Here is a 27,957-nt window from a genome sequence, read left to right as displayed (position 1 = left end):
GCGTGAAGCAAACGGTGAGGTTGGGCATCCCTTGTATCAAAAATGTGTTTGTCCCCTGCGGAGCGGTGAGGGTGTGAGGGTGGGCGTGTCTTACAACGGTGGGCGTGTCTTACAACGGTGGGCGTGTCTTACAACGGTGGGCGTGTCTTACAACGGTGGGCGTGTCTTGCAACGGCCTCGTTGCTTTTTCTTGCTCGGGGAGTCGGCTTAAGCTGCCCGTCCGCTGGCAGATTCAGGCTCCTTCCACTGCTGGAGGAGCTGCGTTGCACGCGCTCACTCCTGCCCCGTGCTCTTTGTCGATGCCCGATTGCGCGTGCAGTTCGTTCGCTGGCGGCAGACACTTTCTTGACTGCCAGAATTCACATTCCTTGGTTCTCTTGGTGAAGTTACATCGATAGAAATATACAATAAGAAACAATATGTGAGTTGAATAAGGGTGAAATAAAATAAGTAATAATAAAGCCACTAATATAGACTGCAGTCTATCATGTCGACTTATTCTTATAGCCAAGCTTTAACTTTTTCTGTACAAAAAAAAAATCAGTTATAATGTCCGTTTGCCCTGTGCTCTATGACCGTGCCTGTGATTCTGGATATTTGTTTGTGAACTGTCAAAAAATGTCAAGCAGGTCATGGTATGTGGTCCTTTGGCAATCCGGAGATTCTGCAGATCGTCGTCGTTAACCTACCTTTGCCCCCGGAGTTTATCATTTAATGGCCTTTTACGACCTCCAGCTGCTTGGTGCTTGTGGGAGGTAGCGGGTTTGAGGGTGTTTATTTATTTATTCATCGATTACTTTTTTTAATGGCAGAATTATTTTTAATATTATTTTTTTGGAAAAAGGCACTATAGATACACAACACCCCCTGTGCTGTTAGCGAGTAGCAGTTATGAAGGCCCACACGGCACACTCGGGGGTGGGTGGCACGCTGGTGGTGCTGGCCGTGAGCGGGAATCGAATCCTTGTCGCCAGGTTCGTAGCGCAACGGTCTAACCGCTACACCACCGCTCCCCACAGAACAAAGATCCCCCGTGTAGCCTTAACAGACTGTTGGGGCAAGCGCTGTTAGCGAGCACCTATGAAGGCCGGAACGGTACACGAGGGGGTGGGTGGCCAGCACCACGCCCGACCGCCTTTGTCTCCCCAGTGACGATGCTTACACACCGCACGAGGTACTCATTTGAGGCTGAGTCGACCAAGGGGAGGCCCAAGACCGGTTCAGATAATCGTCACCGGTGTTGGCCGTGAGCGAGAATCGAACCCCGGGTCACCGGGTTTGTACCGCAGCGTAGCGCTAACCACTACACCACCGCTCCCCACAGAACACCCACAGAACACCCACACACCCACACCCCCACACACCCACACCCCCACACCCCCACACACCCACACCCCCACACATCCACACCCCCAAACACCCACACACCCACACACACCCCCACACACCCCCACACCCAGACCATCCTTGCGCACGTGATGTTCCGTGTCAAGGGATTTCCAGGTGAAATATCTTATTGAAGGTAAAATTGTGCATTTCCTTAACTGGTCGATACGGTATCTCTAATTTGTGTTTGTTTCCTGACCCGTGCGTTGCTATCTTTATGACTCGGGCATAATTCCAAAGTCTGAATCGTTCCAACAATGCTCCATTGCACCGGTTTCACACGTTTCCTTTTTCTCCGTTCCTACATTTGTGTTTGTTGCAGCGGCAATGTTGATAATTCACGTCACAGTCGGCGACATGCATTGAAGAAAAAAAATACACTCAACGAAACTGCCGCTAATAAGTCAATTATTTATCAATAAATTAAGAATAAACTATTGGCAATAGTTAGATATTAATATTTATTACGAGTAAATATGTTTTACATTTATGTTCGTTATTGTTAGCTTTGTGCTGTGATAATTGATAGAGGTGTATATGTTTAGGTAAGGGGCTGTCCATAAATGACGTCACGCAACTATGGGGGGGGGGGGGGTTAGACATTTGTGACGATGTGTGACGAAGGGGGGGGGGGGGTTTGAGAAATGTGACGTCACATCAAAATGCGCAACTTTAAATAAATATAGACAACACGTTCTACTTAATTAAATAGACTTTTTAATACATGTTTTCTCCTACAACGTCAGAGTTCAGCGCCGCATTAAATACACACTACAGTGAAAATAGTTTAAAGCGATTTGAGGCATGTTTTATTTTGGGGGGGCGAGCTTTGTGACGTCATATTTGAGGGGGGGTCTGACTTTTTGTGACGTCGTGTGACGAAGGGGGGGGGGGGTCAAAATCCTCCAAAATCGCGTGACGTCATGTACGGCCCCTAAGGAGTCGAGTTGGACTGACATCCCTAATAATGATTAATTCAATGGGAAAAACCATTCCCATTCACGAAATTTCGTTTGACGCGCATTTACAGAAGAGCGCATCCCTTTCGTAACTCGAGGGGCATCTGTGCGTGGTACGGTGTGTAAACATCGTCACGAGGGAGACAAAGGCGGCCAGGTGTAGCCCTGGTCCCCTCGTGTAACGTGCCGACCTCTATAGGCGCTCGCGAACAGAACTTGCCCCCGAAAGTCTGTTCAACGCAACATTGAGGTGTCTTTGTGCACAGTAAAATCACCGAAATCTCTCACTTAAAGGGAGAAAAATTGGTACACGTGGAAAGGTTTATGACAGTGAATGGCTCCGCGTGGAGTGGCATTTGCGAAATCCGAGCACAATCATATTGCAGCACACGGAACAGCACGAACCTTTAGCTTGGACAAAGCACAGCCAGCTAGCTAGCTGTACCACGCTAATGAGACGTAAGAAGGACGGACCAATTCACATCCTGACAAAATCGCTGAAACATATATATTGTGATTTCTCAATTGTGATGGAGACATGGAGGGAGGGGGGGATGGCAGTAAAAAATGAACAAACCAGATTGCATCTTGACTTAAAGCTTTCGTGACTGTAGATATCTACTTGACTTTACCGAAAGACCCAAAGAATATGAAAACCAGATTGCAGTATAAAGTTGGTGGTTTTGTCTTCTAATCCGGTAGATGTGTGTGCGCGCGTGCGATTAGATTTGTGTAACCATTTTGACACCTTCTGGAGTGTCTCCATAATCCAGTGAATGCTGCAATAAAAAAACATGCCACAAGACTGTTAACGAGGCCTGCGTGTCCAACAGGCAAGTGAGGAGTCCCGAGCCGCCACGGGCAATGGATGCCTTGTCACTATTCAAGAGTTGCAATTAGATGGAATGAATATATATCTTTTTAAAATTCTCGTTTGTGTTATTTTTGTCTAATTCCCCATCATTTGGCCAAAATTTACAAATTGCCTAAATATACATATGTATATATAAAAAAATTGCCGTATATGATTTTAACGTAGCCGGGACGAATTGTAAATAACCAACTCTCGCGCGGGCACGATGCGACGCGGGCATCGTGCGAGCACGAACCAATCCCATCGGATGGATTGTCACCCGGCCGGTGTGGTGCACATTCCTGTTTCGGAGTTGGAGCCCACGATAAAAACACAAAAACGACCCTGTTTGTGCCACAGTGCAAGGCGATACATTCGTAGAAAGCATTCGGCGCGTGTGTTAACATCGACGTCTGTATAGCGGTTTGCTGTCGCTAGAAGTAGATTTGTTTGTGTTAACCCACCTATCATTATTCTCGGGTTAATATTTTAGTCGCAACTTCTATTTCAAGGCGTGTCATTAATAGCAAGCTTACAGCGGAACATACAATCGTTTTAAGACACCGCGGGGGTTTAATTTTTTTACCCAAGAAGTATAAAAACCCGAACTCGAGGTGTGCCAACCCTGCCCACTCACGACAGTCAGCGACTTGCAAATGAAAAAAAACCTAAGACCTAAAATAAAATAATGATGCCTCCGAAAAGCGAAAATGAAAAACCGCAGTTATTAATCTGTACAGCCCCTGGGACGCGACGAGCTCTGGGGTCAAACGCGAATGCTTTTAAATGAGCTCTGAGAAAGAAATAAAAAAACCCGGGTTTCATTATTAATCAGAGGCAGCTCACCCTCAACTCCCAGCCACCTTTGTTCCTTCAAGCCACCCCGAACGGGGTGGGGAGCGGGGTGGTGGGGGGGTGCCATCCCTCGTCCGCTTAATTACTCGTCTCTCCGGTGTCCGAGATGTCTCGAACACGAAGGAGCCTCTTCGACGCGCGCGAGACACCGTTTCAGTTGCCGTTGCTCTAGCGAGGCACTGCCGTTGCGGGCGCCGCGCTGCTTTGTGGCGTCCCTGTCGTTCGACCGCAGCCGTTGTTATTCGGGATGCGAAGACAAAAAGGTAATTTAACAACAGCAGCAGCAGCAGAAAGGAATACGCGGCGGCGTTAACGGCGTGGACATATCCAGCGTGCCCTTTAGCGCCGCACACGTAAAGGCACGTCACCCAGGGTACAAGCACCTGTTTACCACACACACACACACGTATAATAATATACCTCTAACCGAATGAACAAACGTCGACGACAGTGTGATTGATATGACACGTACGCGGTATTATTTCACAATAATAAAGGCCGTGCACTTTTTATTCGAAAGACAAACCAATTTCCCTCTCGAGTCTCGCGTGCCCGCTCTACACACTCGGCACCCTGGCACGTAACATCGATGACGATCATTCAACGGGTACCCACTCGCTTTGGCGTTACTCGGCAAGTCTGCCGAGGATAAGTGCCCCGGTAGAGGTCCACGTGTGCACTGGAGACTTCATTTCCCACTCGATATCTTGTGGCACCCTGCTCGGCTGGCTTGGAGTCGAGATTATCAGCATAAGGCACTACCACTAGAGTACACAATTGGCCTATTCGTAATAATTATACGTATTTTTGTGTTTAGTTTGCTGTTCTTCCCCCGCACCGCAGATTAGCATGGTCGGTAACACACAGTGTGAAAGAAGTTCGACATACATACATCGTACCCTATATTGCTATGAACAGGTTTATAAAAGTTAGATTCTGTGTACTCGACATTACCGACAGTGCAGATTTCGTAAAACCAGTTAACAAGAGTAATGCGGAATGGACGTGGCGTGCCACACGAATTCCCGTAACCAAGATCTCCGTTGCGTACGAGGCTCGGAGGCTGAGGTGTACTACGTCGCCTCTGATTTCCCTCGTGTATCGAGAGCTCTCCAAAATCCAAACACAGGTGGGAAATGCTACAACAACGAAAACAAAAACTGACCAAACATAACCAACAAGACACAAGCGAAAGAGTCCTGAGACTCACTGGAAATTTACCTGGACAAAAATTATAATCACTCTAAAACGAGAATTGGCGTACGGGTATTATACGATGATTATGACGACTGGCTGGAAGGGGGCAGAGATCAAAGGTCAATATGTCAGGACAGAGAATCTCCGAGGTGGCTTCACCTTGCCACTGCTCCCATCCCTTTGCCGGGCCCAGCAACGATTGCTCAGTTGTAACCTGGCACTGATACTATTCAATCAGCTAAAACACCTTGTGAGAATAAATATCTAATATCTATGTTTTCCTAGAGACTATATATATAAAAACTTAATATATTTAAAGTTTGTCTACGATCAAAGGAACCCGGAATGCCTCCGATATCACGAGCTATCGGAAGCGCAACTGGTTTTGAGCCTGGACAAGTGCTTGGATTGACGATCGCCTTGCACAACACGTGTTATGGGCTGATCCAAGGCTGCATTTCTTTACAACTGTTTTTTGTAGTTAGTTCGTTCTCCTTTCCCCCACCCCTCCCGATTAGCAGGGTGGGCTACGTGCGGTGCGAAAGCAGTTCAACACACGTACGTGCGTTGTGGGCAGCAGAGGGCAGTGCGGGGAAATTGTTGTACAGCACTTTCTACCACTTCCTACAACCCACTGGATGACGTAGTTTATGTAGAGTTTTCTCCGGGTTTGCTCGGAGAATAGAACAGGGGTGCCACGTGACTCGTATCCAACCACAGCCATTGCGAGATTTGTGGAGAAACATTTTCCACATCCACAATAGAGGTTTTTTTTTGGGTTAAATATAAATGTGTCGTTAAACCCGCCACCACCCGACGCAGCCAATTGGTAAGGTTTGTCACGTAAAAAACGACATCACATCGATCAATCTATCTGGGAACGAATCAGGAAGTTGTCTCCACAAACCTGGCTGTCGCCTGATAATGCTCGTTGTAATTACTGGCGAAACGTCGTACTCAAATTGTAAATTTTGTGGATTTACACTCCAACACACCGGTGTGCTGTACTAGTAACGAATTGGCCACGTTCTGTTTACGTGACAAACCTTACTAGTTGGCTGTGTTCGGGTGGTGGCGGGTTGAACGACACGTTTATATTTTTACGTGATCTAACCCAAAAAAGACCCTGTATCATGGATAATATCGGTCGTGAAAACCTCTTCGGATTTTCCACATCGGCGGTAAAACTCGAGTGACCATGCTGACCAGCAGTCACGTCGAGAATTAAACCCTTGGCATGTGACCAATCGGCACCTCAGAGTCATTGGGAGAGGAACGCTCGAGGCGGCCGCTGTCCTGGACAGACCCAGCCGCCACGGTGGCTAAGAGATGTTAACTACCTCGCCGGGTATACAGGAAGTCATGGATTTTGATCACTACCCCGACACCTGCTGATATTTGGAATGTGCGTGTTCTCCCCATGGTCGCGCGAGTTTTCTCCGGGTCCCCACCACATTCAGAATCAACAGCACGCGTCTGGAGCATGTTGGCTGCGCTAGGTTTCCACGTGACGGTAAACCACTACGTTGAGCTATCACAAGCGATGGCCAGGTGTCTTCTGAAAAATAACTAAATAGCTCGGCGGGCGCCTTCCTCAACACGTTGTCAAATTTTTAAAAAAAATCATTGATAGTGTTTTTTTAAAAATGGTTTAATCGCTGCCCACCGCGCACCGCTCGTTGATCCCCGGGGCGGGGCGCCACTAGGTGGTCTTGCGGCTCGCCAAGAGGTGCATCCACCAGTTCACCTGCACGGTCCAGCCCTTGTCGATGCAGTGCTCGATCTCGCTGCGGATGTGCGCCTCGGCGTCGGCCTCGGTCGCCCTAACCACGAGAGCCTCGCGCATGTGCTCGATGTCGCGCGGGGTCACCTCGGGCATCCCCGTCGTCGCCATCATGTTGAAGAGCGTGATGAGCAGGTTCTTGTGGCGACGCAGGGCCAGGTACGCGCGGCAGCACGTGTCCTGTTTGGGGCGGTGTGGGGGGGCGCGGCGGTTGGGGGGGGGGGGGGCGGGCGTCAGAGGTTTAGAGGCAAAAGATCAATCCGTTGCTTCTGTCTCCGTGTCAGTTCCGGCGACTGTTTATGCGGTTGCCTTATGGCGTAAAATCATCGTCGTCATCATTATAATCATCGTCATTGGGCACTTGGTCAATCGAGTGCTGGATGAAGATGCCCCAAACGATTTAACCGCTCCATCCTCTTCTGTTGACAAACTCAAGCTCTTATTCGACGTCCGCATATTTACCCAATGGTGCCACCAGCAGTTGCCAAACGATAAATCCGACGCTGACAGTGCCGACAGTGGTAATTCGCTTTTAAAGAGAACACGCTTGAATCCGGGGCGTCTCAGAGAGCGCATTTACACGCGATAAGCGACGTGGAATCGCACAGCTCATCGCAAAACTATTAAAGGGCAACCCCCAGCAGCAGCTGTCCCTGTGTGGCACAAGGTGACCCAGCGCCTGGCCTGCAATCGGTCACGAGTCTGCCAATAGGGCGGGGGGGGGGGGGGGGTGATGATTGCCGCTGTGCGTAAACTCATTTCGAATTTGGACAGATTTCGACCGTGACGCCTGCACGCAATGGCCCAGCCCGTTCCCAAATGAAGTCGGAGGGCATCTTTGACGTCCACTGTGAAGCACTCGGCGCGTACTGAACGTTAACCGTTCTCGCACAGCACAGTAATAACCAGGGCGGGCCTGCGGGTTTTCTAACCGGTCGCAAGCGACAGTATGTACGTATGTTGAACTTCTTTCGCACCGTACGTAGCCAACCGTGCTAATCGGAGTTGCCGGGGAAGGACAACAAACTAAACACAAAGAGCAGTTCTAGAGGAACGAGTTGCCAATCTTGATGATTTAAAAGTGCATAGCTCCCAGTGGCTTCCTACTATAGGGAAAGGAAGAGCGTTCCAGACGGCCATAGAACCAACGATTACGCCGATTAGGTGCGCTAAGGTCCGACGCGGCTAACTGTGCACAATTTCCCCCAATGAAAAAACAAAAAGGAGCGCATCTGAAAGCACCGCACGATGCGGGTGACCGCCTTTGTTCAACGATCAGCCAGAAGCCGCTGCCGCGAGGTCGGCGGTGCCGCCGCCCCCACGCGTCGCGGGTAGCAGCAGCCGCTCACCACGAAGCGCTGGAAGTAGAGGTTTTTGTTTTTGTGTGCGCCCAGGATGCACAGGAAGTCGGGCGTCAGCACGAAGGGCACACGCTCGCGACTGACGCCCCAGAACTTCTTGATGTTGCCCAGGATGTGGCCAAAGTCGATGTGGAAGAGGTTTCCTGCGCGGGGACCCGGCACAGACACACGCGGTGTGTGATTACCCTCCCCCCTGCTCTCTCCTCCACGATCAGTGGCTGAGCGTGGTTACAGCACGAGCCCAGGTGCAGTAGAATGAAGTGGGGTTCCCCCATGTGCCCAATGTCCATCCCCAAATCTTTGTAGCCCGGTGCCTGGGGCCTGTTGCACAAACGGAACCCATAGACTCAAATCGAGACCCATAGATACATAGAGAGACCCACAGATTTTCATGGAGACCCATATACACACACAGATCCATAGACTCGTATAGAAACCCACATACTCACACAGATATATAGGACTCACAGAGACCCACAGACTCACACAGATCCATAGAATCATAGAGGCCCATATACTCACACAGATCCATAGACTCTTAGGAGACCCACACACTTACATAGAGACCCGGTGGCATGGCGTGCTTGGCATGACCACTGGTGCAGGGAACGCCTCCTCCTCCCCCCCACCTCTTCTAATTTCGCCTCCCATTATCGTGACCTGGTGCCTGGGGGCCCTATCAGCCCATGGGCCTTGGTGCACTTGCACCGCCTGCGCAGGGCCAGCCAGAGCCGGCCGAACGATCGTTGCGATTGCTCACACAGCGCCACGGCGGTCGGTGAAGGCTCCTGCCACTGCTCCGCCCTCCAAAACATTTCGCCGACTCAAGTACAAAGATCGATCCTTACGCTCGTGATACCGACAGCCGACAGAGGCGAACCCCATCGCTATAGCTGATCGATCGATGTCATGAATTGCGTAGTTTACTTACATTGGGTAATTTTTTTTTTACTCAATTATAAAAAAATACGTTTTCTCAGCTGGAATTTTGTCGTGACTGGGCTAAGACCACGTGTCAGAGGATGGCCCTGGAAGATCACGTCGTAGAGTACTTATATCCCTTCAGTTGGCATTTCTTATCCACGCGATGAGCCTAACTTTTATATGCCCTACAAATAGTGTTCTTCGAAAGTACATTTTATAGTCCCCAGAGCTGGAGTATGCTGAATTAAGCAAAAAACAGATTGTATGGGTTTTTTGTTTGCACAGTTATCACTGATCGCGCAGAGACCATCAACTCACTACACTTACACAACCGGTTTAACCATGGGGTGGCTGATCGAAGCCAGGATTCGAGCGGTGTCAGCCTCGGCAACTTCCGAGTTTGGCCATTGCCAACCTCACCGCCACTGCCCAAGCGGGCATCCCTCACCGTTCTTGGTGATCATGATGTTTTCGTTGTGCCGGTCCCCGATGCCCAGCACGTACGTGGCCATGCAGTAACCCGCGCACGAGTGCATGAACTTCTCCACCGCCTGCAGGTTCTGCTCTCGCGACAAAACAACGCGCGACACGTCTCAGGGCCAGATGATTCTATTCCCGAGTGCGCTGTTGGCGTCGCATCGCTGACACCCGCGTGTGCCTCCGTGCTTCGCCCAGTGTCTGCTCCCCATCAGCCCCCTCCCCCCACCACACGACACCGTGACCCCGCACCTGTCCTGCGAGCGGCATCTGCTCGTCGAGCCACGTCTTGAGGTACCCTTCGTTCCGTGGGATGCCGCCTTTCTCCACCTGGATGCTCGCGACGGTGTGAGCGTTGGGCACCACCTCGATGACACCTGTGGGAGGCACCACCACGCCCATCCGCGGGTGCCGCGTGAGGGTTGCCTTGTGGGTAACGGGCGGACGGCGCGGGGCGTCATTTGTCGGCTCGGCTTATTCCGCTGTACCTAGGAGTCGAGGCGCCTCCCGGAAGCGGGACAGCGCGTGCAGAATTCATCATCGATCATTATCACAGTCATCAGCCATGATCAATCCACTGCCTGGTTGAAGGCCTCCCCAATCCATCACCATCCCTCGTGGCCCCTATGACATAACAATCCACCAAGCACCTCAACATGAGCTGAGCTCAGAGCTTCATTTCCTCGGTCGGCGGACTTCTTCTCAGGCGCGTCCCTTCCGGTGCCTGCCGCTCTTTCCCCGGAGGCTCCTAGATTGGGAAGTTAAACCGATTCCTGACCGAGAAAGCGGAACGCCTGCAAGAACCGTGAAAAGTGCCACACTGACAGATCCAAGGATCCACTGCTGCACTCCCATCTCCTAAGCACCCCGCGGCCAAAGCCCAGGCGGCCTTCCATCCAAGTAATTAATTAATTCATCACGCATGTCAGGGAAGGACCGTCGCGCCAAACGTGGGACCTCTTGGAACAGCGTTCGCATAAACTGCTCTTGGCTGCCATACACCGGCGTCTCGAGTGATTTGTTTGAACCACGGTTCACTGGGGGGGGGGGGGGGGGAGGGGGGGTGACCAGGAAGACGTCGCCATTCCTCCGAGGGTTGGGGTTCTTCGAACGTCGACCGCCAATTGAAGGGCACTATATGTGCTGCTAGAGTTTGCGCATCGAGACGGGGCGACGTGTCCACAAAGTGCCACCACAGCCGTCTTCCCCCTCGAACTGAGCCTTACAGTCGTCTGGAGACCTGTCGCAGATGCAACGGTGACATTTCTGATGACGTCGAACCATTAGATGCCAAGTAATCATCCGAGCTAAACCCCAATTAAATTGGAACGTCTAATGAAGATCGAGTGCATTGTGGGTGATTTGTTGATTGATAAATCTGGGCCATATGGCTGCGGGGCACCAATAGGAATCATATGGTCACACCTGTGTTGTAGCCCGTGGCGATGCAGCCGTAAGGAAGGAGGCAGAGGTCCAGGCCCTCGCTGTCCCAAATGGAGTCCATGATGTTTAAGGTCTGTGCACACACACATAACATCAGCAATATCATCATCAGCAACATCGTCATCAATAGCATCAGCAACATCACCATCATCATCATCCACATCATCATCAACAGCATCAGCAACATCACCAACATCATCAAGAGCATCAGCAACATCACCATCATCACTAACATCATCAACAGCATCAGAAACATCATCACCAACATTATCATCAACAGCATCAACAACATCATCATCAGCAACATCGTCATCAATAGCATCAGCAACATCACCATCATCACCAACATCATCAACAGCATCAGCAACATCACCACCATCATCATCATCATCACCAACATGACCAGCATCAGCAACATCATCATCAGCAACATCGTCAGCAACAGCATCAGCAACATCACCATCACCACCACCAACATCATCAACATCATCATTACCATCAACATCATCAAAAGGTTTGAGTTGCGTGACGCGTGCGGAGGGACAGGCGTCGGCTCCCACCTGCAGGATGAGCATGTCCTGGCGCAGGTCGTCGCCGTTCTTGAAGATCAACTTCACGTTCGAATCGTCCAGCGACGTGGAATCCGCCCGGTGAAATTCCAGCCACAGCGGCTTCTTCTTGCTCGCCAGAACTTTACACTTTTCTATCTGAAAGGCCCAGACGGCGCAACGTCACGCAGAGCGTGCCATGCACGCGCTTCACGAAAATACAAAGATCCCCCGTATAAAATAATAAAATAAAAATAAGACGATCAAATTCTCACGACGTTTCGGCCACAACACAAGCGACAGCACTGTCGTCCCGACAGTTCTGTTCTTTCACCTGAAGAAGGCCGCTTGTGTTGTGGCCGAAACGTCGTGAGAATTTTATTGTCTTATTTTTATTTGATTATTTTATTCTCATTCTACGTGACTTTACCGAAAGAACCAAAGAAGATGATTCCCTGCAGTCACGAAAGCTTTAAATCGAAATCCCCCGTATAGTTGTGGCAAGCGTCAATGAAGGCCGGCGCGGCACACGAAGGGGTGGGTGGCCAGCACCACGCCCGACCGCCTTTGTCTCCCCAGTGGCGATGTTTACACACCGCACCAGGTACTCGTTTGGGGCCGAGCTTGCAGCAAGCAGTGCACCACGTTGTCTCAGAGAATGGTTTTGGGAAGATGATGTCACGGCACTACTGGATGCTAATCAAACTGAATATAAATGTTTTACTCTATTTTTGAATCACACAGCAGGAGGTCGAAGGGTTCGATCCCGGTGAAAATCGAAATATGTGACGTGATGGTTTATTTCGGCGGAGTAACGCGGTGGCATCTGCCTCTCCCCCCCTCCCCGTGCCACCCACTCAACCGCCTCCGAAGTGTGAATCTATTGTCCGTTGGTGGCGCGGCGTGGCGGAGTGGAGCGGGCGAGGCACGTACTACGATGGTGCCGGCGCGCACGCACGGGTCGTACGGCAGCTGGAAGACGCCGGGGATCACGACCCGTTCCAGATTGTCCTGGAGCTCGGAGGCCGCTACGGAGAGTCGACGGGAAGAGACGGCGGTTGGGGGGGATTGGTGGGGGTGGGAGAGCGACACGCGTAAACACGCACAGGCGTGCACAAGCAGACGTTCGCGCGCGCGCAGAATCCGAATCTTGATTCATTAGCGCGGTTGGCTACGTACGGTGGGAAAGAAGTTCAACATAAATGCATTTAGCCTGGAGGAATCCGATGAGCTACGACTCTTTTTTTTCCACAGATGTTCAGTTTGGAGCAAGTTGCGTGCCCGTGTACTTGCGTACAAGTACACGGGCATGCACGTGTTCGAACACGAATAGACGCGCAAAGCGCAAAGCGCACGTGCACGACGCATTCTCGAGCACAAATAATCGCACACACGCATGCACATGCATGGGCTAGACCCTTGTAGAATGTACAAAGACAAAGGTCCCCCCGTACAGTCGTTAACAGGCTGTTGGCTCATCGTAAGCGAGTAGCAGCACCTATGAAGGCCGGCACAGCACACGAGGTGGGTGGGTGGCCATCATTCCAGGTACCCATTTGAGGCTGAGCTGACCTGGGTGGTGTTGGCTGTGAGTGGGAATCAATCTCGGGTCTCCGCCAGGTTCGTAGCGCAGCGCAGTGCGGCGCTAACTTCCGCACCACCGCTCTCCTAACCCGGCGACCCAAGTTACAATTTCCGCTCAGGGCCAACAGTATACACGAACGCACGCATACAGAAGTGCGTACACACGCACATGTGTAAGCGCACGTGTGTACGTACAAAGGCACTAAACTGAACCTTTTATTTTACCAGTTAAGGCCAATTGAGCCATGCAGCTTATTTTGCAGAAGCGAACTGGATATCACAAATGATAGCTCATCAAAGACGCTTTTGTGGAAATTGATCGCAGCCAAAAACCCTAAACACGTTTATCCTAAATCTGGAGGAAAAAACCGGAGGAACTGGCGAAAAATTCAAGCAACCACGAGAAGAACACGTAAACTCCAAATATACAGGGGTCAGGGTCGAGATCGAACCCACGACCTCCTGTAGACCGGGTGAGACAGTTAATATCTCACCACCGTGGCACCCCACACACACGCACAAATGTGCAAGTGCACGCGCGTACGTAACACACATAGACACAAAGATAGACACAAAGATTCCCCCATATAGCCTTAACAGACTGTAGGGGCAAGTGCTGTTAGCGAGCAGCACCTATGAAGGCCGAAACGGTACACGAGGGGGGTGGGTGGCCAGCACCACGCCCGACCGCCTTTGTCTCCCCAGTGGCGATGTTTTTACACACCGCACCAGGTACTCATTTGAGGCTGAGTCGACCTAGGGGAGGAGGCCCAGTACCGGTTCATATAATAGTCCCCGGGTGTTTGCCGTGAGCGGGAATCGCAGCGTAGCGCTGACCGCTACGCCACCGCTCCACACACACACACACACAGGGGGGTGGGCAGGGCGCTATCGGCGCACCGTTAGGCGGAACGTTGTACAAGTTGCCGAGCAGCAGCTGCATCTTGTCGCCGACGATGCGGAGGCTGTCGATGAGCTTCACCTGCTGCACGAAGTTGTGCAGCGTGGCGCGCCCGCAGCCCCGCAGGTATGCCTCGAGCAGCACGGCGAAGCGCGTTCGCGACTGGGCGCACACGGCGATCTCGCTGCGCAGGAACCAGAAGAAGAAGTGGCCCAGGCGTTTGCTCTAGCGGCGGACGAGAGGGGTAGACAGGGGGTGACAATGAGAACTTCTTTTGCGCCGTACCTAGCCAACCGGGGTAATCGGAGGTGGTGCGTGTTCAGCGGACACGGAGTTGCGTCTAAGGAGGGAGGGGTGGTGGTAAAAAAATGTTTTCCGACATTATCTGCGGGTTGGCGCGGGTTATAAAATTGGAAAACATAAAAAAATCAACGTGCGGACAACATGACTTTGTGTAGTCCTTGCCGATTTAGATCGTTGCGTTTTGAGACACTGCTCACGTTTGCGAGCGTCGCCCCTCCGACCCTGTAGTTGCTGATTGACCGACTGCCTCTGATTGCCCAGCGGCATCCTTCACAAGCCTCCTCCGATTTTGACAATGCCGATTTCAGTCTTCGACAAGTCCACTCAGCTCCAAATCCTCCCATACCACATTAACTCCATATATTCACTAGCTCGTGCTGCGCCAGTTTAGCCGAAATAAAAGCTGCTTGGGCGTTGTGGTGCCTGGGCACGGGGTCTTCAAATGACCTAGCCAATGTAAGCCTCGCCTGCCGGAGGAGCTCGCTGGTGGGAACTGTGTCTGCCAGACCTTTCTGCAAGGATCTACAAATTAAAAAAAGCTGCCGTTCGCCACCGAGTGGCGGTGATGTCAGGCTAGGTCAGGGGTGGGCAAATTTTTTGACTCGCGGGCCACAATGGGTTCTAAAATTTGACAGAGGGGCCGTGCCAGGAACAGATGGATGGAGTGTTTGTGTGAACTAATATAAGTGACATGTAAAAATCATTACATGAAAGGATTTGGCCTTTAACAGGTAGCAAAGCATTTATTTGCAAGGCAATTTAACAAATTGCACGAACATGAACAATACAAAAACATGTCATAACTCCCGGTCAAAGTGCGCCATCTAATGGGGAAATGGGGGCATTACAGGAGAAAGGTAAAATTTAATTTAATAATAATATTTGGACAAGTTCGGCGGGCCGGATTAAAAAGCCCAACGGGCCGTATACGGCCTGGGGGCCCTACTTTGCCCATGTCTGGGCTAGGTGCACGATGAGGCCATGTGAAGTGTCTAAGGCTCGCTGAACAGGAGGTCATGGGGCAGACCCAGGTCCCCGCACACACACAAAGATCCCCCGTATAGCCTGAACACACTGTCGGGGCAAGTGCTGTTAACGAGCAGCACCTATGAAGGCTGGCACAGCACACAAGGAGGGAGGTGGCCAGCACCACGCCCGGCCGCCTTTGTCCCCCCAGTGACGATCTTTACACACCGCATCAGGAAATCATTTGAGGCTGAATCGACCTAGGGGAGGCCCGGGACCGGTTCAGATAACCTTCACCGGCGTTGGCCGTGAGTGGCAATTGAACTCGGGTGGCCGGGTTCGTAGCACGGTGCGATAACCGCTGGACTACCGCTCCCGAAGCACGCACACACAGTCACACACACTCACAAACACACACTGTCATGCAAAAAGGCGTGCCGTGCCGCACCTACCCTCAGCGCCCTCTGTATGAGGAAGCGGGCAAGTGGGCTGTCGTGGTACGGCTCAAACTTGAGTGCCTGGGGACAAAGAAGCAAGCGGCATAGGCGTGTAAGGGAGCGCACGCCACAAAAGTAACGACCCAGCAGCAGTGACGCCCACCAAAAGACACTGCGTGATAAACAGCTTCACAGCCCGTCGGATTTCTTCAGGGTAAATGAAGATGCTGATTGTCGCTTTCTCCGTGGAAGACGACGTCGCGTGGAACTACTGTTGAGGTCCACAATTCGATCGGTCTCTCGGCCCGCACCTACTAGCTCCTAACTGAGCATTCACAGTGAATGCATCCTCATCGTGGTTGAGCGATATTCCTTAAGGACCCTGTCTGTACCGCAAACTCCACAAGAGAATCGATGTTGTTGGCTTTGTTGTTGTTGCTGCTGTGATCGTGCGGTGACACCACCGAGATCCCTTGAGCGACCGGCTAAACGGTATCATCTGCATAATTAATAAAAATTTACTTAAACAACAACTTAAATGTGTGCAGTGGTACACAGGAGGTACCGAGCAAAGGGAATGAGAGATATTCAGGGATTCTAAAATCACGGTTGAAAAGGAAAGGTTTCAGGAGAGACTTTAAAGCAGAGACACAGAGGGGGACCAGGCATAATTAGCTGGGCAGGGAGTCCCATTGCTATGACATGGCGAGTGAAGTGAAAATCAAAATTAAATATCGTGGGTTTTTTTAATTTGACCAGTTTTTTGGTGACCTGCGACCATCAATTAATTGCACCCTGGTCATACGCAGCTGAAATCTTACGAATACAGTCTGGGATGATAATACATAAAAATGCTGCCATATCTAAATTTCGTTCTGCACTTGATATGGCCTACCTCCATCTGCTGAGAATGAAAATATATTGGTTTGCCTACCATGCGATGAACATGACTCTCGTATGCAGAGTGAGTGGGAAGTTGCTGCCGCTCTACTTTTTAGGATCAAAGGTCACTGGAACGGCCGTCAGAGATAGCTCTGTGGTGTCCGCTTCTTATGAAGGGAAAAACACAAACTTATTAGTAACAGTGCAGTCATTGGTGACTCGTCCGAGACCACCAACTCGCTACGCCCGAGAAACACCCGGTTTGAACCGTGGGTGGCTGCTGTATTTCAAACGAGTGCCTCAGTGCTGGTGGATAAAGTGACCTGGCACTTTGTCTACGTCACTGCCGAGCGTCCACTCGAGAGAGCTCTTGAGAACCTCTCCTGAGGGTTTAGTTTTTTCTCTCTCTCAACTCGTCCACGCTGGGCAGACGTCTTGGAAGATACCCACACCGCACAGAATCTGCCGATCGAGTGACTAACTGCAGTGTAAACTGCTGGGCGGGATTTCATCAACTTGTCCCGTCGTCTCAAATCCAGCGGTGGAAAGATGTTAACTCCCTCACATGGTGTGCAGGAGGGTTCATGGGTTCGATTCCAACTCTGACGCCTGAATATGTAGAGTTTGCATGTTCTGCTGGGTGGAGAAGTAGCTGTGAGTTTATTCTCCCCATGGTGGTGTGGCTTTTTCTCTGGGTCGTCCGCTTTTACCCTCCACATTTATAAACGTGCGTTTAAGGGGAATTTGGCTGCTATAAATGTCCACGTGATAAGCCAATTTCGTTGGCCAGGTCGCTTCTGAAAAAGAGCTATAGAGCTCAGTGGGCCTCACCTGGTCAAACAAAAATAAGTGAATAGTTTCGATTCAAACTGTGCCAGGCAAGTCCAGTGTGCTAACCCTTACACCCCTTAAAATTTAAATGGCCAACATTCCAATCCACGCCCTCCCTCTCACCTGCACGAGCTGCAGCAGGAAGAGCAGGATCTCGTCGTTGCCGGAGGCGGCGAGCCGTTCGACCGCCATGCGGCGCACGAACCCGTCCACAAAGTTGCCGTCGAGCAGCTCCATGGCGATGCTCAGGTCGAAGTCCGTCATGCTCCAGTGCTGCAGGAAGCCGTGCGTCTCCCGCACGCACTCCAGGCTGCCCCAGTCGACGGCGCGGAGCAGCCGGGGCAGCGACTGCGCCGTGCGGGACAGCGAGTCCCGCATCTGCCACAGCAGCGCCAGCTCCGGCGCCTCCACGGGGCTCAGCGGGTCGACGTTCACCAGGTGCTTGAGGAACTCGTCCTGGACGCTGCCCTCCGCAAAGAACCGCTTGGCCCTCTCGGGCATGTGGAAGACGCCGGCCTGGGAGCGCGGCAGCGCCACGGGGCAGTCGTACGTGTCGAGGAGGACGCTCACGACGGCCGCGCGCTCCTGCTCGGGATTGGCGCCCGACGGCAGGGCGCTGGGGTCGGGCGCCCTCTGCCCCTGCTGGAGGGGCCACATGTACAGCACGAACTCGCCCTGGCGAAGCAGTGAGCGGTGGTCGATCAGCGTCATGTTCACGTAGTGGAGCAGACGGGCCTCCAAGCTGCGGCTGCCCGAAGGCAGTAGGCCCGACCTGAGGTTGGCAGAAAATTGCATCTCGTCAGTTTTTTTTTTGTGGTCGCTTGTTTCTTTGAGCCGGCGGACGGAAATCGTCAAGTGGTGACTTTTGAATACGGCTCACCAACGGCGATCACAGCATGACTGACTGAATGCTGAATGCAAACGCAGATTTTGACAACAGTGCACTGAGGAACAGCAAACATGGTTACTGGCTCTATATACGTGCGTATTCATGTAGAGCTGCTTTCGCACCGTACGTAGCCAACCATGCTAATATGTGCAGGATATAAGAAGATTTACCGAGTTAACTGGTTGGCTGACCTGATAATACTGTGAGGCGGGGGGGGGGGGGGATGCACACCCTCACACCGACATTTGACAGCTAAGAGCGGACTACACGTTGGGCTGCTCTAGTTGCCGGGAGATCTCAACGGAACGGGCGAAACAAATGCCGCAGACAGAGGCGGCACACCAAAACTCCGCGGCCTGCCTGCCGTCGACGAGACCGGTCCGACGCGACGAAGAGAAGGGCACACTCATCCCTGCCCACCTGCGGACGCTGTAGAGCGACAGGTTGAGGCACGCCCCCAGCGGCAGGTCCTTCATGCGGATGCCGAACTCGAGCCAGTCGCCCCAGACGATCTCCTCCTGCAGGGGCCGCTTGGACGTCATCACGGACGCCAGCCGCACCTTGCCGTGGTAGACGCCGGCCTGCACGTACACCTCGGCGTCCCCCCCCCCGCCGCCGCCGCCGCCCCCCTGCGGGCACGGAGCGACGCCCGGCGGGAACTCGATGCCCCGCACGTTTACCCGGAGGAATCGGTTGCAGTCCCAGAGCGAGAGCGTGCACAGCTGCCCCGCGTCGCTCCTCCACAGGCTCAGCTCCTCCGTGGTGCCCGTCGCCCCATCGCAGTTGTCCAGCAGCGGCCAGTCGTCCTCCGTCTCCTCGGCCGCCACGTCCTGCAGCTGCGCCACCGCCAGGTGGATCTTCTCGTTCTTCTTGACGCAGCGGCGGACCCAGACGAAGTCGACGATGGGGTACGGGCCCTGGATGTACTCGTCGCGGCCGCACACCTTGAACACGAAGCACTCGGCGTGCTCGGGCTCGCTGTGCCGCAGCAGCTCGTTGTGGCCATAGACGCCGCTGAAGAACCCCAGGGCGATCTCGCGGGGCGAGTCCTTGGGCGACACTTGGATGCTCTGCTGGCGGGAGGCCAAGTGCAGCGTGATGTCGAGGAGGCCGCCGTTCTTGGCGATGCGCTCCTCCAGGTAGGCGGCCGGCGGCTGCGAGGCGACCCACGGCTCGAGCGCGTACGCGAAGGGGTCGCGCCGCTCCAGCTCAGCGGCGCGCACCGCCGCCAGCTTCCGGCGCGTGAACTCGAGCTCGTCGTCGCCGGCGAGGCACAGCGCCTCCACCTTGGCGCCGATCAGGTAGTCCAGCTCCTCCTGGAACCTCTGGCCGCGCGGCGTGGGCTTGGGCCGCTCGCGGACGAGGATCCGGCCGGGCGAGAAGCCGCGCGTGCCCCAGCGGCGCACGCAATCGAGCGTCTGGAAGATCTGCTGCCGGTCGTAGATCTCGTACGTGCGCCCCTCCGCCTCGTAGTACAGGGCGTACGAGTCCGGCGGGGCGGTGATGATCACGTAGCACTCGCTGTCCATGGTGCACGTCATGACGTCGGACCAGAACGAGTTCCAGACCTGGTCGACGCTCAGCGTGCCCTGCACATCCCTGGTGATGCTCTGCTGCCCGCTCACCTTGAAAGGCAGCACGAACTCCACTGTGATTGTCTGTACGGTGGAGAAACGATCGTCGAATCTGTCGTTCATCTTGCCGGAGTCCAAGCGGTGACGAGACGATGGCTTCGTGGCAACAACTGCAAGCACACTACGTACAAAATAGCGATGTTCTGTTTAACGCGGCCAAGTAGCGCCCTTCGTGAGCCTCCTCCAGCGAGGCCAATCTTGATAACACTGGTACCAGTCATCAGCAAGTCCACCCATCGTCAGCTATTGCTATTGCATCATATCAGTCTATCTCTTCTCTAGCCCAACTATGTGAACTAAACAGAAGAAGCTTGAAGCATGCGGTGCCCGAGTACGCAGGCTACGTGACCCAGCCAATGCGACCCCACCTGCCAGAGGAGCTTAGGGACTATTCTCAATTATTTGCAGGACTCTGAGATCCTCACACGATGCAGGCTGGTTAAAGCCAGAATGCACCGTAGGCAGTTCATCTTGAGTTTTTCAAGTCAGCGATGTCGGTGTTTCTATAAATGGGTTTACATTTCTGAAGCACAGAGAACGAAGGGCATAAGTGTGGTCTAAGAAACCTGGGGCTACACGTGGAGCGATAGACCAGGCAGCTTCCACAAAGTGCTACGTGTAAAAATAAGCCAATGCTCAAATAATCACAAGCGAACAGAGAGCTGTGTTGTTGAGTTGCGACTGTGAATGTGGTGATGGAGTCGAGTGTGCGGATTGCCCCTGGGAGGGTGTTCCAGAGGTGTGGTGCTGTAAAAGAGAAAGATCTGTCCAAACCCCCATTGGTTGTGTGTTTGGTTTTGGGTGGTTGGGGGAGGAGTGCTTGCGTTGAGCAGCAGAAGTGATCTGTCGTTTTGCTTCACGTGTATGAGGTTTCTGATGTAAGGTTGTGTATTGCTTTCAATGTTAATAATATTATTTCGAAGTGTATTCTTATAGCGTGGGTAGCCAGTGTAAGTACATTTTTTTTAGGGTTTGTGTAATGTGGAATTATTTATGGAGATTCAAAGTGAGTATCGGGGCATTGATTGTGAATGAGACCTCGCTTGTCAAACCTGACCTGGCCAGCACAGATACACGGAAACACACACACAACATGGACGCAAACATGTACAGAATGTACCCCAAGGGAGTAAGAAAAGACACTGCAATGCGAGATGCTCAGTTGTAGTGAAATCTCTACGGGAAAGTGCGGACTGGGCTCACACGACGCATCCAGGGATGGCTTTTGTTTTTGTCAGAAAAATGTTGCGCGCGGAATGTTTACATTCAAAGCCCGGGATCTCAGGGTCTGAACATTAACCCTGAGTGTTTTATGAAATAAAGTCGGGTCCTGCATCTTCCGAAACACTGATTCACGAATGTAAAGTGTCTGCCTCGCATGCAAAATAAAGCTTCACCGGCAAAACAATACACCCGTAACGCTTTGGTTCTTTCAAGAGGCTATTTATACGGCCTCTTGTTACAAGCAGCCCCTTTTGCCCACTTCAACAATTGTTTATAGCTGTGGTTGTCCCACCTCATGACGGGCACTTGTGTTGCGCCCGAAACGTCGTGATTTTATTTATTTTATTTTATACCTACGTGACTTTATCGAAATAACCAAAGAGTATGTGGATCCCTGCAGTCACGAAAAATTCAAATCTAGATTAAAACTTCGAATCTAGATTGAATACACCCGTATTCAAAGACTTAAACGAGATAATAAGCCACGCGTTGCATGCGACATTGTGTGCCTCTAACTACTCACAATGAGTTGTTCCATTAACGAGATATCCCGCAAAGATAATTGGGATGACTTATAACGAGCACAACATGATATTTCAAAGCCTCCACAAGTCTCCCACCAATGTCAATATACATAGAGTATTAAATATTTTAACACTCTCCTGTGCAAGATGAGAAGCCACAACATCCACTAAGCTGTTGAGAAGTGGTAAATATGTGTCTTTAAATTGACCACCCCTGTATATTTTTTATAGCCAAAGTATTCCCCGGATGCTTCGGATTATACGACTACTCCGGAAAGTAAAACGCACCTACATAAACGTGTACCCGGTGTCAACAAAGTTTTACATGCAGCGCGATTATTCGGCTTCCAACATTACCTGGCGGTCCAGGGCCCATCTTGGGCCAAATCGCCACCCCAAGTTCGGCGATCAGCACCGTGCGCGTGCCAAAAAAGAAAAGTAGCTATCCTTGATTTCAGTGTCAAAAAATATTACATGCGGTACATTATACACTACATAAATACAACCTTGAACAACGAGTCTACTGCACGTTGATACATTTTATTATTATTAATAACTACAGTAATAACGCGATGCGATCTGGCTCAAGGTGGGTGCTATTCACCTGGTCTAAAGGCTGCATCAGTCAGGCGATCGTCATACGCATGGTTGTTGAAACAAGAGCGTAGTCTGTACGACGTAAGAGTCTCCGAAACTGGAGTGGTAAATACGATACAGTAAACACAGCAACTGCAACAAAAATAAAACAAGAATACGTTTCATCTTCTTTGGTTCTTTCGGTAAAGTCACGTAGAATGAGAATAAAATAATAAATTGATAAAATAAAATAACACAATAATATTCTCACGACGTTTCGGCCACAACACAAGCGGCCTTCATCAGGTGAAGGGACGAGACTGTCCTACCAGACAGTCTGTCCTACCAGACAGTCTCGCCCCTTCACCTGATGAAGGCCGCTTGTGTTGTGGCCGAAACGTCGTGAGAATATTATTGTGTTATTTTATTTTATCAATTTATTATTTTATTCTCATTCTACGTGACTTTACCAAAAGAACCAAAGAAGATGAATCATTGCAGTCACGAAAGCTTTAAATCGAGAAGAATACGTTTTTACCCTTTCTGGCAACAAAACAGTTCAGATATTCCAATACCAAATAGAAACCTTTTTTTGCAAGGAATCATGTTCGCATTAACCACACACAGTCCTTGTGGTGAAAGTTTGCTCTGATAATATATGCATTGTCTTTGAAACTGATTGGCCTCGTCTCGCCAGTGTCAAACCAAAGAACAACGCCAAAAGGCGAACACTCAACAAAGGGGCCGTCCGTAAATGACGTCACGCACCTAGGGGGGGGGGGGTCAGACATTTGTGACGATGTGTGACGATGGGGGGGGGGGGGGTTTGAGAAATGTGACGTCACATCAAAATGCGCAACTTTTAATAAATATAGACAACACGTTCTACTTAATGAAATAGACTTTTTAATACATGTTTACTCCTACAACATCAGAGTGCAGCGGCACATTAAATACGCACTACAATGACAATAGTTTAAAGCGATTTGAAGCATGTTGTATTTTGGGAGGGGGTTGGGGGCAGAGCTTTGTGACGTCATATTTGAGAGGGGGGGGGGGTCTGACTTTTTGTGACGCCGTGAAAATCGCGTGACTGGACGGCCCCTTAAACAACCCACAAAAATCACACACACACATAGCCATGAGAATCATTACATTACCTGTTGTTTGTTTATAAAGGAACGACGTGTTCAGCCTTGTAGAGTGACGGTCAGCGCAAAGCAGATTACTTGCTCCTGGCTGCTGCAACTTGACAGTGGTGAAAAACACAAAAAACTTACGAAACAAGTTGTCAAATAACACTGCGGCCTTTTAGAATATGTGCCACGTTTCGTGCAATTACCCCTTTTCACAGCACAGAGACAGTCCATTACACCGTATGCCCTTTTTTTAAGGCCACGGTGTGAATGACAAACGTGTGGGAGTTAAGCGAGTAAGCAATCGGCGACGTTTCGGGCGATGACGCTTGCTCACGGCACTGTGAAGAAGGGCCATTGCCCAAAACGTCGTCTTGTCCTTTTTAAATTTTCTTCCCCTGCTGTTACACGAGGAATGTGTTGGGAGTGGTTATTTTTTTGTCTCCAGTGTGAACCAGGAAATTAACGTGAAAGGCTGTAGTCAGGTGTAAGTTACGGACCCACGGTCTCACTGGCGGAGCCAGTGGGGGGGTAGGGTGGCACGTCCCACCCCCCCCAATGATCCGATCGAAATTAGCGATTTAGATCGGATCATTAGTAAGAAATCGGCATTTTGCGACCCCCACTGCCACTGTGTACCATATTATTATGTGGCAGGGACTGTATGAGATGAGAGGACAATAGTCTAAGTCAATAATTGGCAATAAGTAAGCGCTAAGCAGTAAAAAGTGACTCAGAATTGTGCGCAGTTGCGTAGAGAGCACACGACTTTCCTGAAGGCATCGACACCTTCAGCGAGAGCGATGCCGATCACACAACGCGGTTCGCAATTCGACACTCGCCATCGCCGCACGCGCGTCGAACAAAAAGCAAGGGACAAGTCCTTTACTTACTAACAACTCCTTACTTACTAACAACTCCTTACTTACTCACAACTCCTTACTTACTAACAAGTCCTTACTTACTCACAACCCCCCCCGCCCCGCCCCGCCCCGCCCCCGATCTCCCTGAAAATCTTCTCGCAACATCAATATCGGAAGACAAGGGGAGCCAACCCTCGAGCCAATGTCAATGTCCCACGCGCACTTCCACAACGACCGCGCATCGGAAGAGTCGTCGTACCTTGCGGGTGGTGATGCCCAGCGAGAGACGAACACGTGGGTGGCGGTGGAGGGGGTTTGGGTTGGTGGTGGTGGGGGGTGGGAAGTGACCCCCGGTCGATGCCCAGAGGATCCGTGTTCGACTCTCACGTTCCCGTGGCGCGTCGAGAGTTGTTGCGGGAAGTTTGCAGAGTTACGAACTTTCCGCCAAGCCCACTTCATTTGAATGGGAAGCGACTTCCTTGTACGTGGGGGGGGGGGGGCAAATACAAAGATCGCCCGTGTAGCCTTAGCTGACTGTCGGCACAAGCGCTGTTTGCGAAGGCCGGTACGGGCACACTCAGGGGATGGGGTGGCGGCTGGCGGCACCACCACCAACAACCACGCCCGGCCGCCTTTGTCTCTCCAGTGGCGATATTTACGCATCGCACCAGGTGCTCGTTTGAGGCTGAGTCGACTTAGGCGACGCCCGGAACCGGTTTGGAGATAGTCGTCACCGGTGTTGGTGGCTGTGAGCGTGCGAGGGGTCGGGTGTGGGGATCGAACTCGGGTCGCCGGGTTCGTAGCGCAGCGAGCGCTGACCGCGTTCGCAGTGGGGGAGGTGGTGGTGGGTGGGGGGGTGGCGTCACGCCTCCGTCTCACGGCCGTTCAAGGTTTCAAGCAAGGGCAGTTCTTTTGTTTCGCTTGTAAAGTGCTTGTGCCAGCTCGTTTGTATCGCCTGCCTCGTTCGGGGTTGTTTGTCGCGGGTGCTTATCCGTGGAGCGTCGCGCCTCGCCTGCGTGCTCGGCCTGATTTTGCTTCGTCTGCATCGCAGCTGTCAATTTATTGTGGACTCAGCCCGTGTTCTTGGACAGGGGAAATTGAGTTTTACGGATTCACACGGCGTACAGCCGATTTTGGACGATTTTTGACCCCCCCCCCCTCCTCAAATATGACGTCACAAAGCTCTGCCCCCCCCCCACCCCCAAAACCATATTTCCATTTTTAAAATAAAGCATGCTTCAAATCACTTTAAACTATTGTCATTGTAGTTGCGTGTTTAATGTGTCGCTGCACTCTGACGTTGGAGGAGAAAGCATTTATTTAAAATAGTCTATTTAATTAAGTAGAACGCGTTGTCTACATTAATATAAAGTTGCGCATTTTGATGTGACGTCACATTTTTCAACCCCCCCCCCCCCCAGGTGCGTGACGTCATATATGTACGGCCCCTTGTCCGTCTCGTTTTGTACTCCAGCATCTCCTTACCTTCCGTGAGCTTAAACGAACATTAGCCAACAAAGCCCGCAGACAAATGCACGAACCTCGCAAAGGTTAAACACGTAGGATGCTTTCGCAAGCAATGTGATCCACACGTTTTTTTGTTTTTGGGTTAGATCGCGTAGAGATAAATGTGTCGTGAAACCCGCCACCACCCGACACAGCCAATTAGTAACAAAAACACGACAATTAGTTACTCGCTCAGCACACCCTAGTGTGTTGGAGAGTAAACGCACGACAACGTTTACAATTAGAGCAGTCTTTATTGAGCGAAAGCAAAGGTCCATAAGCCGAGCGGTTGCTTCCGATCCTGCTGTGTCGAGGGTTGGGAGGCCCCTGCACTGAGTTTGTGTATTGGGCAGACTTCGAGGGATGTGGTTTTGCGTGGGTTTGCTCCAAGGCCGTAGCCATGGAGTCAACATTGAGGGGGACCAAATCTTCCAGGGGGTCTGGGGTCCCCCCCCCCCGTAAAAAATCTAAATTTGAAAACTAATTTCCTGCCATTTCCTGCCTAAAATATAAAAAAATGCACTAACACATGGGATGTACTTTTTATTGATTGTTTTACCATCATGTCTAAGAGTGGATTGTATTTGTTACATTGCTCTTTTATCTTTTCTTGTTTCATTGTATGTAATGGCAGAGAATAAGGATTCATAAAGTACAACCATAACCACAATCATATAAACAGAAATCTATGCATTGTTATATGAAGACAAGTCCAGATATTGTGGCCAAGGTTTAACAAATTGTTATTTTTATATACATAGCATAGCAATTTTTATTTTTAAAGCAATATATTGGGAGGGGGGGGACATTTTGAGCATATTTGATTATTGGGGGGGATATGTCCCCCCCCCCAATATAAATAATTACGGCCTTGGTTTGCTCCAGCCCAGAGGCACATGGCAGGGCTTGCTCTTCTGCCTCCATCGGTGGAGGTTGGCGAGGCAGTCCTGAACCCTGTTGAGGGGGGCCCCACTCCTTGCTGGAGAGGTTGAGAGCGGGGGGGGGGGGGCTGCTGTGTGGGAGTAGTCCTGAGGTACCCCGTAATCAATCGATCCTCACATCGGAATACAATCATCAATTTCAATCGATGGGTCTGTACGTGATGACGTGGTGCCCAACCAGCTGACAGTTGGGAAATTCCCTGCGGGGCCACCAGTTGGTACCTCTGCGAGTGTTAATAATAGCTCCGAAGCACGGGAGCATGGAAATACCGGACAGCATGCGCAATGGATTGTGCATAAACAAACACGCAGCGAGGTTGATGGTGGTGATGGGTATCTGTGAAAAAAAATCTGTATAGCGCATCGGATTCCTCCAGTATACATCCATACCCCGATTGTGATTCTGAAGCGCGTTGAATAGCAGGTATGGACTCAAACCCATCCGCTCTTCCTTAAGTCCCTCCTCAAGCTACCAAACGATTTTGCCAGCCATGTTCAATCCACTGCTACTTGACTCTCGCAAACCCAGGCATAAATAAAGCACGATTTAGAAAGTGCGGTGATTAAAAAAAAACGCTACACGAAAATTTATTTTGCAGAAAGTGCCTCGAAGAAATTGGACCTAGCCTGACCCCAATCTATATATAGCACTTGCACATCTTGATTAGAAGCTTTCGTGAATGCAGGATTTCATACTCCGAGGTTCTTTCGGTAAAGTCACGTAGATAGGAAAATAAATAATATAGATCACGACGTTTCGATCGCAACAACAAGCGATCGTCCTTAGGTGAATGAGAGAAACATGCCTCTGTGACGAGGCATTATATAGAGGGGGAGGGGATAAATTCAAAGAGGGGTTGAGTGAGAGAGAGAAATGTGACAAGGAAGCTGAGATATCAAACTTAACAAAATGTTGAAATGTAATGCAACTCAGAGAGTCGGCGAACACAAGTTAACACTTCACCTGGTTGATG

The 27,957-nt window shown here is 51.1% G+C and overlaps 1 protein-coding gene across 2 annotated transcripts; it reads right to left on the bottom strand.

The window, feature by feature from the left end:
• Window positions 1-4,504: 4,504 nt before the first annotated feature.
• On the bottom strand, window positions 4,505-25,501 carry LOC116947483 (phosphatidylinositol 4,5-bisphosphate 3-kinase catalytic subunit gamma isoform-like). Of its 2 annotated transcripts, XM_032963285.2 has the most exons (13): window positions 24,796-25,501; window positions 23,698-23,785; window positions 19,000-20,334; window positions 17,814-18,462; window positions 15,993-16,058; window positions 14,271-14,496; window positions 12,720-12,814; window positions 11,799-11,945; window positions 11,221-11,311; window positions 10,048-10,172; window positions 9,767-9,878; window positions 8,383-8,537; window positions 4,505-7,213 (listed from the first exon to the last, which is right to left on the bottom strand). In XM_032963285.2, the coding sequence occupies exons 3-13, from the start codon at window positions 20,274-20,276 to the stop codon at window positions 6,953-6,955; spliced, it is 3,204 nt and encodes a 1,067-aa protein (XP_032819176.2). In that variant the 5' UTR covers window positions 20,277-20,334; window positions 23,698-23,785; window positions 24,796-25,501; the 3' UTR covers window positions 4,505-6,952. The 2 variants fall into 2 exon arrangements, with proteins under 2 accessions (XP_032819176.2, XP_032819175.2); XM_032963284.2 differs by lacking the exon at window positions 24,796-25,501 and having other exon boundaries at window positions 23,698-24,645.
• Between the last annotated feature and the right edge of the window lie 2,456 nt (window positions 25,502-27,957).

The sequence above is a fragment of the Petromyzon marinus genome, chromosome 30 (assembly GCF_048934315.1).
Source record: "Petromyzon marinus isolate PM22_M1 ecotype Great Lakes invasive population chromosome 30, UKy_Petmar_22M1.pri1.0, whole genome shotgun sequence".
Classification (NCBI taxonomy): Eukaryota; Metazoa; Chordata; class Hyperoartia; order Petromyzontiformes; family Petromyzontidae; genus Petromyzon; species Petromyzon marinus.
The sequence above is the reverse complement of the archived record's forward strand: the minus strand, read 5'-3'. Positions and strand labels throughout refer to the sequence as shown.